The following is a 16,103-nucleotide window of genomic DNA, read 5'->3' on the forward strand; positions in this document are numbered from 1 at the left end:
TTAATTCGCAAGATTATTTTTCGCTTTGACTTGATTTGACAAATGTCATTCCAATAGTGTGACACTAAAAAAAAAGGTAAACAAAGAGTTTTCAGCCCTGGTAAGCTAAAAAGGATTAGATTTAAATTTAGTATTTTTAGCTTATAAGCTAGCTTTCGGCAGCCCTGGTAATATTTTGCAGCCCTGCTAATAAAGACGAAATATTCTTTAACATCTAAGCCAGTATCCCTGGTAAGCAAATTAGCATATTTTATATTTTGTATATTATTTTTTGTGTATATTTTTTTTATCCCCGGTAAGGAAATTAGCCCCTCAATTTTAAGACTTAAAATTATATATAGTTTTTATTAATTTCTGTTTATGTGCAATGATAAAATTCAAAAGTAATCTCAGCCAAATCGGACCACTGTGCACTGGACCTGCGCACAGTGGTGCTCGCGCTCTTGTCCAGTTCGCACACTTAACATTAAGGGGGGCATTGCATATCTTATTTCCTCGGCTCTAATCCTCGATTCAGTTCCAATTCGTGGAGCTTGTGCTCACTTGCGCCTGATCCAAGGCCATTTGCTGTTGGTTCAACAACATTTGCGAGGGCTGCTGCTGCCGCTGCTCAGGTTGCTGTTGCAGTTGCAGTTGCTGCCGCGGCTGCTGCTGTTGCTGCAACTGCTGCTGCACCGGAGGCTGCTGCATCGTCTGCAGCAGTAGCTCCCCCATCTTGGCCCTGAAGAAGACATTCTGGAAGGGCGTCATTTGCTTCATCAGCGGCAGAAAGCTGATCAGGTAGTTGTAGTCGGAGTCGCCCACATGGAGGACACTCTTGCACCTGGCCAGATCCTGGCTGGTGGACTGCATCAGCTGCTGCTCCTCGCGTTCCAGACTCTCCAGGAAGTCGACCTGTTCGTCCACTCTCTTCGCGCAATGGCAACTGTTGGCTGCTGCGGCGGCAATGGCACTTCCCTGACTCAAATTCGGACTCAACTGGGCGGCCGTGTGAGGCACCTGCTCCTCCGCCGCCGCACTGGCCAATGAGATGTTTTCGGAGAGCCTTCGCAACGCCTGGGGAGTGGACACGTTCTGGAATTCGCGCATCAGCGCATCGTTGTCCGCCTCCATTTCATCCGCAGCTGAGACTTCCTCGCTCTTAAAGGTCGACAACATGGGCATGGACTCGGCTTCAGTCTTCAGCGCGCTCTCCATCTCCTCCTCCCCGTTGTTGCTGTTATCACGTTCCTCCCGCTGGCCGTCCAGGAAGCTCATGGCCTCCGCATATGACCACTGGTGACCCGGCGAAGGCGACTGCTGGTGCTTCAAGACGCCACTACGCCGGTTACTTCGGCGATAACTGCAACGCAGATTTTTCCACTTGGTTCGGCAAAGCTCAACTGAAATGTCAGAGAGGGGAACACGCGATTAAGAAAAGAGAACGTAAACAATGCACTCATTACACAGTACACCGAAAGAAAGTTTAATACTAAAGTAACAATTATATTGAAATGATACTTTAAAATAACAAATAGCCATAAAATACTTGTCTACTTAAAATAATGCCAGAAACACTTAAAATAATACTAATTTTAATTAGTTTAATTGGATTTTTGTGTTGATCCGAATATTGAATATTGGCTACGTGCTACATCCCGATTCCGCTCAGTGCACTCACCATCCATTCCGACGGCCTCCGCGACGGCGTTCCAGAGGCGCTGGGTCTCCGGGCGGTTGGCGTGGTCCGGGTGCCTCGCGTCCCAGAGAGCCCGGCGCTGCTCCACCTCGAAGATCAGCCTGTGCATGTCCATGTGGCAGCGTCTTTATTGGCGAACTGAGCAAAGTGCGGTTCTAAACTGCCTTGGCGCAGAGAGCAGAGAGCGCTTTCTCTCAAAATAGCACCGCAAGTTTTGGTTTCGCTCTCGACTGGAAGTCTCTCAGAGAACGCGGAGAAAGGTGCAGTGTGCTCAACGCCGATTATTGCCAAACGCTTTTGTTTGCTGCACGTGTTTTCCGTTCGGGATTGTAAAATTTCCACACAATGTCCAATATAGGTAAAAGTCGGGTTATAAAAATATGGTTTCTTATTAACCATTCAATATCTATCTATTTTTTATCACTTGATTGTAGGGAAGGGACTCGTAGCCCGACTCTCGCTATTTATAGAGCATTTGGAAAGTGCATACACCATCAATTATAAAATCTCTCTGGAACGCTTTTCACTCGCCTTTTGCACTGTACATATATTATTGGCGTTTTGTTCTCGCGGGTTGTTATGGCTTGTTGTTGCTGCTGCTGCTGTGCCAGACATTGAACTTGCTCGCACAGTGGGCCAAAATGCGTTGAAAATACGTGCGATATGGCGCACATGTGCTGGCCATGATGCTAGATAGGCCCGCCAAGTAGCTTCCTACCGGGGGAAGTTCCAAATATTTTCACAGACGGACTCTCGACGGTTGGACGGTTGCAACATGTTGCCATCGCCGTAACCCAAAAAGGCAGCCGGCCAAAAGCCGAGAGCAACACATGTTGCTGCAGCAAAGTCGGCGACAACAAGTGGACGTGGAAAATATGCGACAGCAATTATCTCCGGCTATATCCATATAGCATATATAGCACATGTAGCAGCATATCCATATGCTGTCGCCGGGTCGGATTTGCGCACGACTTTCGCTTGCCATTCCAGGCCATTGTTGCTGCTGCTGCTGTGCTGTGCTGTTTGTCTCATGTTGCTGTTGTCATCAGTTGCAGCTGCTGTCAATCTGTTGGCCGCTCGCTTCCAAAAGGCAAAACATCGAAAATTTCCATGTGTCATTTCAAAAATGCAAATATGGACATGATCTGGTGCCCTGGCTCTCCTCCGATCCTGCACAGTCTTCCACATGTCCGGCTCGTCAGGCGATCAAGCCCCAACTGACAGCCAAGTGACGTCTAAATTTTGTTCAACGAAATGATTATAAAGGCATTTATGCATGCGTAGTCACCAGCCAGAATGGAGAATGGAAAACAATGATCGTAGCCTAGCCACTAAGGAATCTGAATACCAAAGGCACTCGCAGAAAGAATGGCTTCGAATGCTGCATGCACCACACAAAAGTCTGGAGTAAAGACAAATCAATCTAATTATGCTTAAGTAGTAATGAAGTGTCTTATCAGGGGTATCGAATATTCCAGATATTCTGCGAGAACCAAGAATTTTTCTAACTGTATCCTACCATAAGCACGAGAATGTTGCTGCTGCTGCAATTGATTTGTTGCTGCCCAATGTTGCGACGGACTGACTCTGTCAATTGTCAATGTTTGTATTCAAATTTGCAAACGTAGTTTCCAAGATTTTTATGGGCTGGCCAAAGGCGATTTATGAAGGCTTTGTTCGATTCCTAGGGGATCCCATCGCTGGGAGCGCCAAGTTAAGATGGCGCGGTTATGGGTATTAAATATAGGCAAATAAATAAAAACTATCACAAGCGATTATGTACTAACTTAGATTCTAACGCCCCATAAATGGCAATTGCAATTGCTGTTGACGGCGTTTAACGCTGCCCATAAAATGTGGCCGTCGTCTTGGAATTGCAGTTGTTGTTGCTGTGGTGCCGCTGATTGTTATAACAAATTTGCATAATTATGCCGCTTATCTCGGCCATATGTCTGGGTTCGGCTGGCTTGAAAACTGGTAGACTGGCAGACTGGCAGACTGCTGCTGGTTTCACGTCTGCAACACGCGCCGCAAATCGACAGCAGCAACATCGCAAAAGCGACTGCAACTGCAACTGCGACTCCCACATGCAACATTTGCTTTTGGCCATTGTTGCGGGAAATGCGGCATGTTGCTGCCGTGTTAATTGCAACTGCAACAACATAATAAATAACCAACTGCCAGAGAGCGGCAGAAAAACAGTTAGTTGACATTGACGCACTGCGAATCATAAAAACGGACAACAAATTGATTGCCAATCAACAACATGAACACGACAGCAGCACTGGCAACCTGCAACTCCGCAATTGCAGGTGTCAATGAATGTTGCAAATAAGGAAAAGCGCGACAAGCGTGGCGGAAAACGGGGAAAATGGGGAAAGGAGAGCGAAAACGGGCAGAAAAAAGTTAATTGACCACTGCCAATTGCTGCTAATGTGGCCAGTTATTATGTCAAACGGTCAGCAGCTTCAGCTCTTGCATTTGGCCAGCGGCTTTAATTGAATTCAATACCAACAACCGGACAATTGTCACGCAGTTGATGCTGCGCCAGCAAGACCCAAGCTGCAACTGCAACTGTGGCAGACCAACTGCTGCGATACAGTTCGCCAACTGGCCACTTGCAACTGGCAACCCACACGAATCCGCTATCCGCAGTCCGAAATCCGCAAGCGAATGAAAGATGTCCACGAGGCGCACATGGAAAAATTCCAATAGCAATTAAAAATATATTTCCAACGCAAATGCAGACAACGTACAGCTGTTGCAAATGCACTGCGCGAAATATTCGTAATATAATCATAGAGCAGAGAAATTACTTGAGTATTGAAGTCACCGAAAGTCCACGGATTCAGTAACTTTTATTGCATACTCTCAGAGCTATAACCCCTATAAATAACCATATAAATATATATTACCCTATTTACTTCCCCGCCTAAATACCCAATCCATCACCCAGTTTTCCCGAGTGCACCTGGACACATTTCACCTTGCCCGGCCGCCGTCCCGATGACGTTGTCGTCTCGAATCGATCCAGTTCGCGTCCAGCGTCCAGAGGCTACTTACTCCTCCTGGCCTCGGTGGCCGGCAGCATCTGTTTGTTTGTGGAGTGGTGCGGAGTGGTGTGGCGTTCGTCTTTGCCAGCTGCGTTGGCCGTTAGAAATGCTAATGAAAGTCAGGCAGCAAGTCCGTCCATCGGCATTGGCAGCTGCTTGGCTGCAGTGGCTCATACTCAACTTCCCAGCTTCCCTACTTCCCACCAGCCGGCAGCCTCCCAACCTCACGAACTCGCCGCTTCCCTCGTTTGCGGTGCGTTTTGCGATTTGATTGCATGGGCATAGAAAGTTGCACGGCTACCGTTTTTGGTGGCCAGCCTGGAGCAGCTGCCTAGGGGATTTGCTCTGCCATTGGCAGTATATCGATAGCGCAGTCTGGGAATGCTCTGCATCCATCCAACATATGCGATACATTTCCACACACGTTTTCCTTGGCGATTGCTGTTTGCTGTTTGCTGCTGGCCTCTTGCCGGCGAGCGCGCGGAAATTCTGCACACGTGTCGATCGTTCAAGTTTTTATGCGCAGCTTGCGCATATGTAGCTTCCTGCTGCGGGGCAAGGACGTTTCGGTTCGGCCTGCCTTTGTTTCTGCCTGCCTTTCACCCTCCCTGCCTCGCCGCCCAACCCCCTCGGCAAGGCCCTTCCATCGCAGCCACATCCTCCACCTCATCCTCCCAGCTGTCCACGTCACATGTGTGCGCTTTCCTCGCCCCGATGCCCTACTCCCGATCCGCGATCACACATGCAGCCGGCACTCTGGCATCAGAAATGCCAGCTTGGCTACTTCCACGGCACATATGCCGGATTCTGCCGGATTCTGAGGGTCGTGGAGCGGGAATACTGTACTCTAGCTAAAAAGGATGATCATTTCATCCTGGAAATTCTTTCATTTAACAATTGTGCTAATGATTTTTGATAACCAAATTCCGACCTATTTAGAGAGCTTCATTAGTTTTTTTATACAAAGTACTATTCATTTCGTGTCTCGTGTGATGTTTCATAAATATGATTTATTTATTTAGCGACTTATATCCCAACATTTGGCAACTATCAGCATCTTCTAGAGGGGAACCAACTTCAAACCAAGACCAATCTGCGACTTCCATCGACGGCTGGCAACCAGTTCGCCTCATCATTTTTATGGCATGCAGCCGCCGCCGCCGTCGAAAAACTGAAGAGCAGCACATGGCCACCGCCTTCTCCTCGATTTAACCCCAGAATCGGAGGAAATCTCATTCGGATCGTGGACATGTGCGTGGAATGCCCCGAGCAGCTGTGCGATATCTGCTCCTCACATTTTGGCATCGGAAACTGTGCAGCGGATAAAGGAGGAGAACCCCGAACCCGAACTGAAATTCAGAACTGAAATCTCAGAACTCGAACCCGCATAGATGGCCGAAAGATTTATGTGGGCATCTGAGATTTCCCCAGCTTTTGGCCGGACATGGTACTTTCATGGGAAATTTTTCAACTCAAACTACAAAGAAAACTATTTAGAATTTTCGTTTCTTGCAGCATCGCTGATAAATGCTGATAGAAAATGACACAAAAGTAACTCGAATAACATGAACTGTAACTCCTAGTTCTTCACTTAAATATTACATATTTAAAAAAAAAAATTAATATTTTCTGTTTCATCTCCCATAAAAATTTAAGCACATAGCAGAGCAAGGTTTCGATCCTCGGACCTCTGGGTTATGGGCCCAGCACGCTTCCACTGCGCCACTTTGCTTGCATGTGAAGTTGCGTCATGTTCGTCATGTTCGATGTGCAACAACTAAATCAAGGTTAATAGGGCATACCTTTGTTACATCATTATTAAATAATGCCTCCTTATTACTTATATAACACCTTTGATTTGTTTGGTGTGCCACACTGAGTAACTCTGGAGCATCATTTAAATGTGCATCAGATTCATTTGGGTAAATGAGTTATTCAATTTAAAGTTACAAAATACTTTATCAGGGGACTGCGGGTAGCCAGTAGGGAGGACTCCCTTCGAGGAGTGATTACCTTCAGTTGAGACGTCAGCTTAGCCCCTTTTCGAGTGGGCTATCGGGAAGCAGTCATCGGGAGGAAGCCACTTTTGGGCTCTTTTGAGGACTTAAGCGGCTCAAGAAGCCATTTGCCACCGCACGACACCGGCTCTTCGCTCCCATCCATCATCGCAGATATGACAAGTGGCCGGCCAAGTGGGCAAGTGGCCTTCCTGGCCCGGCTCGATCATCTCTTAGCTTGAAAGTAAAAACAACGGCGGCAGGGGCTGTCGCTGCCTGGCGGAAAATGTAAGCAATTAGCAACTGGCGACAAATTGACGAGGCCGAAACAAAAACCAAAAACACACACACGAGAATCCGTGGGTTTTGACCACCTGCTGCGATTTGTGCGAAAAAAAGGACAAGCGGAGTGGGAAATGGTGTTGTGACCAGAAGAGCGGATTGTGGCCATAATATTTGTGCCAAGAGGCGGCTGCTGCTGCTGCTGCACATCCGACTACCTGGTCGCAGTCCGTGTCCCAAATGAAGTTGCAGCAGCCAAATGTCTCACTTTTGGCAAGCCTCTAATGCCCGTGGCCATTACTGCCGTCTAGACGGATCCGAACTCGGGCACCTCTGTCGCCCGCCTAATGAGGATAACTCCACCCAGATAGGATCGGTTTTGCAAACGCAACTTGAGCACCTTGCGCAGCCATAAGTGGGTTTCAATTTTGCCGATAAATGTTTGCTCAAGATGGTAAGTAATTGGCATGTCTTCTGGATATATAATACCTTGCTATACCAGCCCAGAATAACAGCACATTCCTATTGTTATAATCATTACATAATATATTTTATTATAGCTTAATAATTAGTAACCACTAACCCGCCTAATAACGAAACTAAGCACTTCCGAATCTGATCAACCTCTTACCAAACACATATTACTGGAAAGTGTGATCAATATTTAATGCCATATTTACTCGTAATTTCCCCTTACCTCAGCTGCTCGCAATTAACACGGGGAAAGTGAAAAAAGCCCGGTGTGTCGGAACGGTAAAATGCAGTTCAAACAAAGGCAGCCGTTGGGTTTTTGGTATAGGAGCGCAGTTATCCTGCAGATGCGATGCATTTGCTCAACTGCCCTCCAACTGCTGTTTTTCCAGTCAATTAGGGTAGCAAAAAATACAGCGCACATTTGCCTAACCATGTACGGGGATATATATTTTCCGGATTCGAGGAAACGGAATATGTTGCAGCATATGTGACGGCGTGCGGCGCAGTTGCTGTTGTCCTGCCGGCCGAGGAGGGGCATTGTTAATCGTATCCTGCGTAATAGCATAATAATCCCTAATCGCATCTGATCAGTTCACCTGGTTGACACACTATCCCCCTCTCTCTCTCTCGCTCGATTCCCCGTCCCTGTCCCGCACACTATCGTAACGCCGGCTGCACGATTCCCATTCGCATTCCCACTTTGGCTTCCATCGATATGTCCTTTGTGCGCTTTTTGTCGCCGAGTGTCCTTTTTACCCTAACTACGGGGCTGGGGTTATTTTGACAGCAGTTCATTTGCCTTCTGCCGCCGTTTTCACTGCTGTTTCACTTTTGGCAAAAACACACAAAGAAATTTATGAAATTATACCCAATCCAAATTTACTAAATTCAACAAAAACACTTCTATTTAATATCAAACTTTTCAGCTCTAAAGAGTACAATACTCCATATACATATATATTTATATATATATTTATAAATTAGGAATTTATTTCAGTGCAGCTACCCATTAGTTCGATTGGGGTTTGAGTTTGGGTTTAAGTTAATGTTTGGTTTTCGTCTTGAAGCCATGTTTCAGTTTGTTTTCTCCTTGAATTCAATGAATCGACTTCTATTTGGCTTCCACCGCTACTATTACTTAGCGCTCCGTTAATAAATAGTTTTATGTATATTTTTTTCTGCTTCACTAGAATGCGCTTGACTTATAGTAATTGGTCCCATGATCTGCATACCCCTAACGCAAATCAATCGCACCAACCATGAGTCTGAAATCCAGCTGAGCTCGGCAGTTATACCCATGCGTAAACAAAAAAAAAAAGCATTTCTGTTTCAGTTCCCATTCCCACGCAATTGAGTTTATTGTTTCGCCCGGAGGAGAAAGGGAAAGGGGGCGACTGGAGCGAGTGAGTAAACAAAAGCTCAGCGATCATCGACGCCTCAATGGAACTTTTTCTGCTACGAAATTAGTATTCAGTTACCATACGGACAACAACAAGTTAAACAAACCTGAAAAAACCATGGACACAGGCCGGATGCGGCTAAAGCAAAAAAAGTCCAAGACAAGAAGCCTCGTCGACTGCAAGTGGGATCTCTGATCTTGGATCACCAATCGCCAATCATCATCACTGGCCATATGCAAAATATGTTTATAAATAAACGACACTGAAAGAAGTGGATGTATTCCCAAGTTTCTGCTCAAGATTCAGTTTGAACCGAAATGGTCAAGTGGGGAACCTTAGCAGCACTTAGCACATGGAAACCACACGATACCATTATATTTCGCAATTGCCAAGGGAAGTGTGGAAATTTTTATCGGTGCAGCGAAACGAAATCGGTTCCGAATTCCAAGGCGAAGTCATTAATGGGATGTCACCGGAGAGTGACAGGGCAGAGCACCCCTTTAATGGCAACTAGATGTCCTCAGCCCAGCTGAGATTGGAATGGAATCAGTTCGGCTGGGACTGGGATTTCAATGGGGATCGGATCGGATGGGATCGCATTGGAGATTGGGGCTCGAGGAGCGGGACTGAGTGACGGGTATTGGATTTCAACATGCAATGCACGCGGCGCGGCATGCGGCTGCATATCTGCAACGCCATCTCTGGGATACGTCGGGATCCCCTTATCCCCTTATCCCCGATTTCCTATCCCAATATATTATATATATATGAACACAAAAAAAGGGAAAAACAACCAGTTGCTCCACCGCAAGTGCCCGCCCGCTGATTGACATGTGATCCTCATCTTCATCGCATCCTCCACAAGTTTCTATGGCTTGCAAATAGCGGCCCTCAAGCCTTCAGATTTAAATACACTTTGAATATTAAGTTAACACTCGTAGTATATATTGAATTAAGCCAATGATTTTCAGGAAGTGTTCAATAACATATGTACATCTCAGATATGGGTAGTATAACTAAAGACTCCTGCAATCCAACTACAATTTACCATCAGACGTAGGGTATTTAAATTGCGTATTTCCAGATTTTCTAGATTTTTTCCAGGTTTCTGCTGCTTTTAACCTGTTGTTGGTTCTTCGGCGGCGCTGCTCATTTGTCATTCAGGCGAAACACTCGCGAGTCGTAAAGTAAGCTCCGTTTCAGTTCCAGTCTCCTGAAATCTGGCGAAGAAGACGTGAAATCATCTCGAGACGTCGTTGCCGCAGCAGTCATAAAATTATGATCGGTATTTTTTAGCCTTCCGTTCCCCTGGGAAATTTGAACTGTGTCGCTGGTTTTTGCCAGCATTTTTTAGTTATTTCGAGTCTAGTTTTTCGACATGGAACATGGATTTCTGCTGTATTTCATGCAACACCTTGTTCCCCGATTTCCAGGAACATATGTATGATCTCGGGACATTCCTGAACTGCGTTTCCACGGAAACTTGCAAATAGACCGTAGTAATTAAAGGCACGAAAGCCGAAGAGCAACAAACACAAGCTTTTCGAGCCCAGTCATGTCTCCCATTCAGCCATAGCGAACCAATTCAAAGCCATTTCCAACGCAGACGATAACCAGAGAGACGTGTCGTTTTCCACAAACAACGACGCGCCCGCTCATTTTCAATGAAAATTTCCACAATTTCCTCAATGGATCGTCGTGTACCCATCATGTGTGTGAAATACGATCGTGGATTTCTTGCCCCGAAACCCTGCAACTTCTTCGGTGCAGTGGAGTGGGAGGGAAGTCGAGGCGCCTCGAACTCTTATGAGTGTTCAAGATGTCGTGGACCCAAATTAAGATAAGATGCAGATAAGCCATGCATTTCGATTTAGCCGTTTGAAAACTCGTTAATAAGAATTTGGTCAATCCACTGATAACGACTAGTTTTCCATTGAACGGAGGCGCATAACGCTTATCTTTCTTAGGAATTAATATGACAGATTGAACGACTACCGTTTAATCGTTTGTGTTTATACGAGAATTTAATAATAATTTATTATAAATACTTACATATCTTCCCCTTTATTTTCAAATGATTTTAAATATTACCATTTACCAGTACCATTCCACAGCGGTTAAAATCTAATTTACCCATGAATATATTTAATATTCATTCTGTAATTAATCAAGCCCTTGTTGAACCACTCGCATTGTCTTTTTCGCCTTTTCGTGTTGATTGTGGAACCTCCTTATCCCACAAAACACTTTTCATTCATTTTCATGCTCATTCACAAAACATGAGAAAAAAGAAAAACAAACATTGCAGTCGTGAGAGGAAAATTATTGAGCGAGAGTTACTGTTCGTGTTTTCTCATTTTCAGCTGAGAAAAGCAGCCGACCAATCACAAAACCATTTCCCCTTTTCAAAAAACCGAGCATTTTGCATCTGGTGGAGAGTATTCAGATTTATGTGGAGAGTTTTGGAGAGGAATTCGTTAAGCCGGGTCTACAAAGGTGAGTATCTGTGGACCGTGGTGGAATCAGGGGAAATGTTAGTGCTTTAATGAGCGTCTACTATGTGTGGAATTTGGATTGTATTATGTGGATTGGATGTTGTGGTAAGGTTAAGTTTCATTTGGTAACTGGGGTAGAAGTCAATTAGTTGGATGTTGGAGCAAACAGGCTGTAGAACTTGTTGAATATTTCGTCAAAACTGAAAGTATCCGAAAGGATTAATTCATGGTAACTGGTGTATGCTCAGTTGTATTTTAAATTATTTTAAATTATTCTCATTTTTTTTTCAGAATTCATGGACTCCACATTACACATCTTCCCCTCTCAAGATCTTAGCCTTAAATTCGTACTCCATTCTCATTGTGGATTTGAAATGAAGACTCTGAAGACCAAACACGAAGGGCTACCCCTTAATTCCAGATTCTTGTCCACCAAAGCAGACCTCTCCAAAACATTCCTCTTTGGAACTCTCCCACATTCCGGTTTCAAGCTGTGGTCCAAGTTCCACATGGACTCCCGTGGGGCACATTCCCCAGTCTCCACTCTCCAACCACGTATCTCTCTCCAGCCGAACGAACCCGAGAGCGAAGACTCCGCCTATCGGATTCGGAAATGCCCGTTCGGCGGGTATAAAAGCGGTCGCTCTGAGCGAGCACCACTCATTCGTTGTCCGACCGCTCGCAGCAAAAGATATAGAAATCGAGAACGCAAACGCAGAAAACACGCTGGATTAAAGTGTTTCGTTTCGAACATCGACAGAGTGAGAAAACAAAGTGAAGTGAGCGCACAAAGCCGAAATCAAATCAAATTGAAAAGCCAGTCAAGAGCAATCTTTAACTGAACCTCGCAAGTAATCCGGTACGACCGTGTAACAACCGCCAAGATTCTACTCAAGGAGCGTAAAGCAATCATCTCCAGAATGAAGTCCCTGACGGCCGTCTGCCAGACAGGTGCCTCCGGAATGCCGGCCTTGAATGCCAGCGGGCGCATCCAGCGCCACCCCACGCACCGCGGCGACGGGGAGAACGCCGAGATGAAGATGTATCTGTCCAAGCTGAAGGACCTCGTTCCGTTCATGCCCAAGAACAGGAAGCTCACCAAGCTGGAGATCATCCAGCACGTCATCGACTACATCTGCGACCTGCAGACCGAGCTGGAGACGCACCCCGAGATGGGCAACTTCGATGCGGCAGCCGCTCTGACGGCGGTGAACGGACTCCACGAGGACGAGGACAGCGACATGGAGGATGCGGATGCCGAGGCGGAAGCGGAAGTCGATCCAGATGTCCTCGCCCAGCGCCTGAACGCCGAGCAGCCGGCGAAAGTCTCTAGTCCCGCCGCCCGTCTCCCGCTCACCGATCGCCAAACGCCCAACACTCTTGTGGCGCCCGCCCATCCGCAGCAGCATCAGCAGCAACAGCAACTGCAACTGCAGCAGCAACAACTGCAATCACAGCAGCAACTGTCCAACAGTTTAGCAACGGTGAGTTAACAAACAAATTGCTAGGGTAGTGAAAAACCCAAATAGGAAGTGGGAAGATGAGCACAGCTCAGGTCGAAATAGTAGAAGAAATAATCGGGTTGTGGAAAATAAGTAGTTATTTTTGGAAAAATAACATAGTTAAAAATAGTTAAAGTATATGACTTCACTGGTTTTAACTAGGCAATAAAGCGATTAATTGCAGAAGTGACGATAAGGAAGTGACCATATCCCAATGTTTGAGACCCACCGATTTTCGCTATTTCCTTGAGTGCCATTTTTTTGACCGCAGCTGTTTGACATTTGCATTGCAAATTTAGGAGACAATTGAGTGTCAAACTGTTTGGCTTTACTTGTTTTTGTTTCGCGAGTGACCTCATTCATAAGGCGATTGACGAATGTTTGCGTGAGAGGGGTTTAATTTTTTCTTTTTGTTTTTTTTTTTTAACGTAAGGACGAGGCGCGTTTCGTCTTGGGAAATTTCTTTACTGGGCGGCGGGCGGCTTTCGACAACAATAAATATCGCGGCCTTCCCGACTTCGTCGTACCCTCTTCTTCGCCCTACAGATTCATTTCGTTTTTATAGACATTTCACAGACCGTCTCTGTGCGATTGTGTGCGTTGCGGTTGTTGTCGCCATCGTTTCTTTCTTTTGTGTGTTGCCTATACGTAGCTGTTAATTTTTTCTCGCGGCCTTTTTCTGTTGTTGTGATGTTTTAAATGAACACCTGCAGATACTTAAATTTATTTCACACACATACTCACTCGCTCACACGCACTTGCGAGCTTGAAAACGGAATTTGGAATTGGGGAATCATCAGTCTTCGTATTTTATTTCATTTGGGTTTATTTTTTGGCTTACTTCATTAGTGCTCGGCTTCGTTTCTTCTTCGTTTTTGGACTTTCGGTTATTAATGATGCTGGCGAAAAAATTCGTTTGAGACCTACAATATGTTCGAAAAAACAGGTTCGAAAAAGCTTTTTTCAATGGGGTTTTTCAAACAAATGATCGACTGGGTGGCCCGGCAAGTGTTATTAATTTTCGATCGCTGATTGTTGATTAATTGTGAAGGTGGAAACCCTTCTTCGAAATTCAGAAAGATGTTTTTGAACTCGTGCCTTCATCATTTCTTCCTATGAGTTTCTTTTTAAATATATGATTAATGTAGTAAACTCCGTTCGCTTTGCGTAGGTCTCTTTTTTCTCATTTTGGGTGCGTAATTTTTGTGTTTTTGTTGCAAAACATCTGCAACCCACAAACATATATATTTTTTGTGTTTGTATGATGTGTCACCGCCGCAACAACAACAACAAGCCAACAATCCGAGAATTCTTTCGAAAACACGCACACACACACACAGAAGAACACATGGGGGCACTCAGAAAACTGTAAAAAGAAATGCACGTGTTCAAAATGTTCTCTCTGTGGGTTGTTTTCAGTTGTTTTTGCTGTTCCTTTTTCGATTTTTTTTTCGCGCAGCTGTGCGCCAGTCGCCAGTCGGTCGCTTTCTACATTGTGTTCCCCCCACGGATCCTGCCCCCCTCCGCAACCGCCCCCTCGCAGTAAGAAAGCAGAAGACGGAGGAGAAGAGAGCGCAAGACACTGGGCGAAAAACTGTGTGATTTCAACGTATGGGGTATTTTCAAATGGTTATACCTTTGCAATTCATTCAAGCAAGCTCCCTCAAATGTTATTTTAAAATATGCTGTATGCACTGAGAACATGCAAATCATTTTTCTCAGTGCCAAAGAACTCAAATAAGTGCAAAACAAAAGCTCAGTGACAGCTCGTTTGATTTTCTTGGCGCCTCTTTATTGCCCCATCCCCGCCACTCATCGAAATCAGCCTCTCGGCGAGTGTCCCAAACACAATAAAAAAAAAAAAACAAACAAATCAGTGGAACAGGGAACTAATTGATAACATAGAATGGCGAAATAATACAGCTTATAAACTAATTATTGCATTTCAATCGCACATTAATAACGTACTAATTTGAATCTTCCCGCTTCTCTCTTTTTAGCCACCGAATGCGGAGAAAGACAGCAGACAGTCGTAAGCGTGGAAACGCCCAGCCGGGAAAACCCACGCAACCTATAAACCTATTAACTAAATGCATAATGAAAGTACAGTCAAAACTCCACTCGCAACCTTCGTGTGAAGATCTCCGCATAAGATAACGTGTGAAACTCTCAAGAAAACCACAGCCCAGGCGCATCTCTTCAACGCTCCTTTTCCCGGGGAAGCGAAAAGCCGGGAAAACGAGACCTCGCTTTTGGCTCCAACAGAGTTTAGTTTAAACATTTAATAACAAGAACACAACAACACAAAACCTAGCATTAGAGCAGCGTAAGCAAGTACACATTATGATTATTAATTAAACATTACAACTAGGATGGCGCTTAAGAAAGAAAACTTGGCAAAGCTTTAAACAATTTAATTTTCCTTTAACGCTTGAAATTACACTGAAGCATATATTTTTGTTTTCCTAATTTTAGTTTTGTTTTGGTTTAAACAACGCAAGAAAAAATGTTACTAATGCAAAGCAAACAGAGATCAGCAATAAAAAAATTATGAAAATGCACAGGCATCAAACTGGAATCACGTTGAATCACCGTTTCCTGCATTACGATTATATGATTTCAATCCAAATGATTTTCCTATTAATTTTAATCAATGAAGAGTTTTCCTATTATTGATTAGCCACAGCCAATAAACAACAAGAACAACCAACTCAGCAGCACTCACATTCAAATTCATTAATTTATATCGAGAGAGTACGTTTAGCGTTTAAGTTCGAGAAAGTTCATTTCCAGGCACTAATTTTCACTCACACAGAAACACACACACCTCATTTTGTAGTTTTCCGAGTCCCTTGGATCGTTTTCCTCTTTTTTAATCGAAATAACGCATAATGCATAATAATTATTACCAGATATACACTAAAACCTATAAATATATATTAATATATGTTCTGTGATCTGTAGCATACTTTGTACAAAGTGTTTTTTTAGCATAATTATGCGATTTTAATTATGATCCGCAATCGAAATTACACAATTTTGTTCTCATTTCGATGGTAAAAACACTCTATCATGATGTAAAAAAAAAACAAAAGAAAACATTTGATGATGTTGCGAAAAAATATATATCTAAAACATAAAGAAAAACAAACACTAGCTCTTAATAAATTGCAAAAATTAAAAAACATTAAAAATCGAGTACGTCAATGGATTTTCGTTGGG

At 44.4% G+C, this 16,103-nt stretch overlaps 3 protein-coding genes and 1 non-coding gene across 5 annotated transcripts; 2 read left to right on the forward strand and 2 right to left on the reverse strand.

The window, feature by feature from the left end:
* Window positions 1-325: 325 nt before the first annotated feature.
* On the reverse strand, window positions 326-1,926 carry LOC6736245 (RNA polymerase II degradation factor 1). The gene is made up of 2 exons (XM_039293934.2): window positions 1,661-1,926; window positions 326-1,382 (listed from the first exon to the last, which is right to left on the reverse strand). Exons 1-2 carry the CDS (start codon window positions 1,791-1,793, stop codon window positions 514-516), a joined length of 1,002 nt encoding a protein of 333 aa, XP_039149868.1. The 5' UTR covers window positions 1,794-1,926; the 3' UTR covers window positions 326-513.
* On the forward strand, window positions 1,922-7,518 carry LOC123327181. Of its 2 annotated transcripts, none has more exons than XM_044922856.1 (2): window positions 1,922-2,036; window positions 5,754-7,518. In XM_044922856.1, the coding sequence occupies exons 1-2, from the start codon at window positions 2,024-2,026 to the stop codon at window positions 6,095-6,097; spliced, it is 357 nt and encodes a 118-aa protein (XP_044778791.1). In that variant the 5' UTR covers window positions 1,922-2,023; the 3' UTR covers window positions 6,098-7,518. The 2 variants fall into 2 exon arrangements, 1 of the variants encoding a protein (XP_044778791.1); XR_006541713.1 differs by lacking the exon at window positions 5,754-7,518 and adding an exon at window positions 2,113-5,745 and having other exon boundaries at window positions 1,962-2,036.
* Window positions 6,392-6,463, reverse strand: Trnam-cau. The gene has a single exon. It is a non-coding gene; the product is annotated as a tRNA-Met (tRNA).
* Window positions 7,519-12,010: 4,492 nt separating the features above from the next.
* Window positions 12,011-15,595, forward strand: LOC6736247 (protein extra-macrochaetae). Its single transcript, XM_002083104.4, has 2 exons — window positions 12,011-12,863; window positions 14,882-15,595. Exons 1-2 carry the CDS (start codon window positions 12,300-12,302, stop codon window positions 14,915-14,917), a joined length of 600 nt encoding a protein of 199 aa, XP_002083140.1. The 5' UTR covers window positions 12,011-12,299; the 3' UTR covers window positions 14,918-15,595.
* Window positions 15,596-16,103: the final 508 nt, after the last annotated feature.

Source organism: Drosophila simulans, chromosome 3L, assembly GCF_016746395.2.
Source record: "Drosophila simulans strain w501 chromosome 3L, Prin_Dsim_3.1, whole genome shotgun sequence".
NCBI classification, from domain to species: Eukaryota; Metazoa; Arthropoda; class Insecta; order Diptera; family Drosophilidae; genus Drosophila; species Drosophila simulans.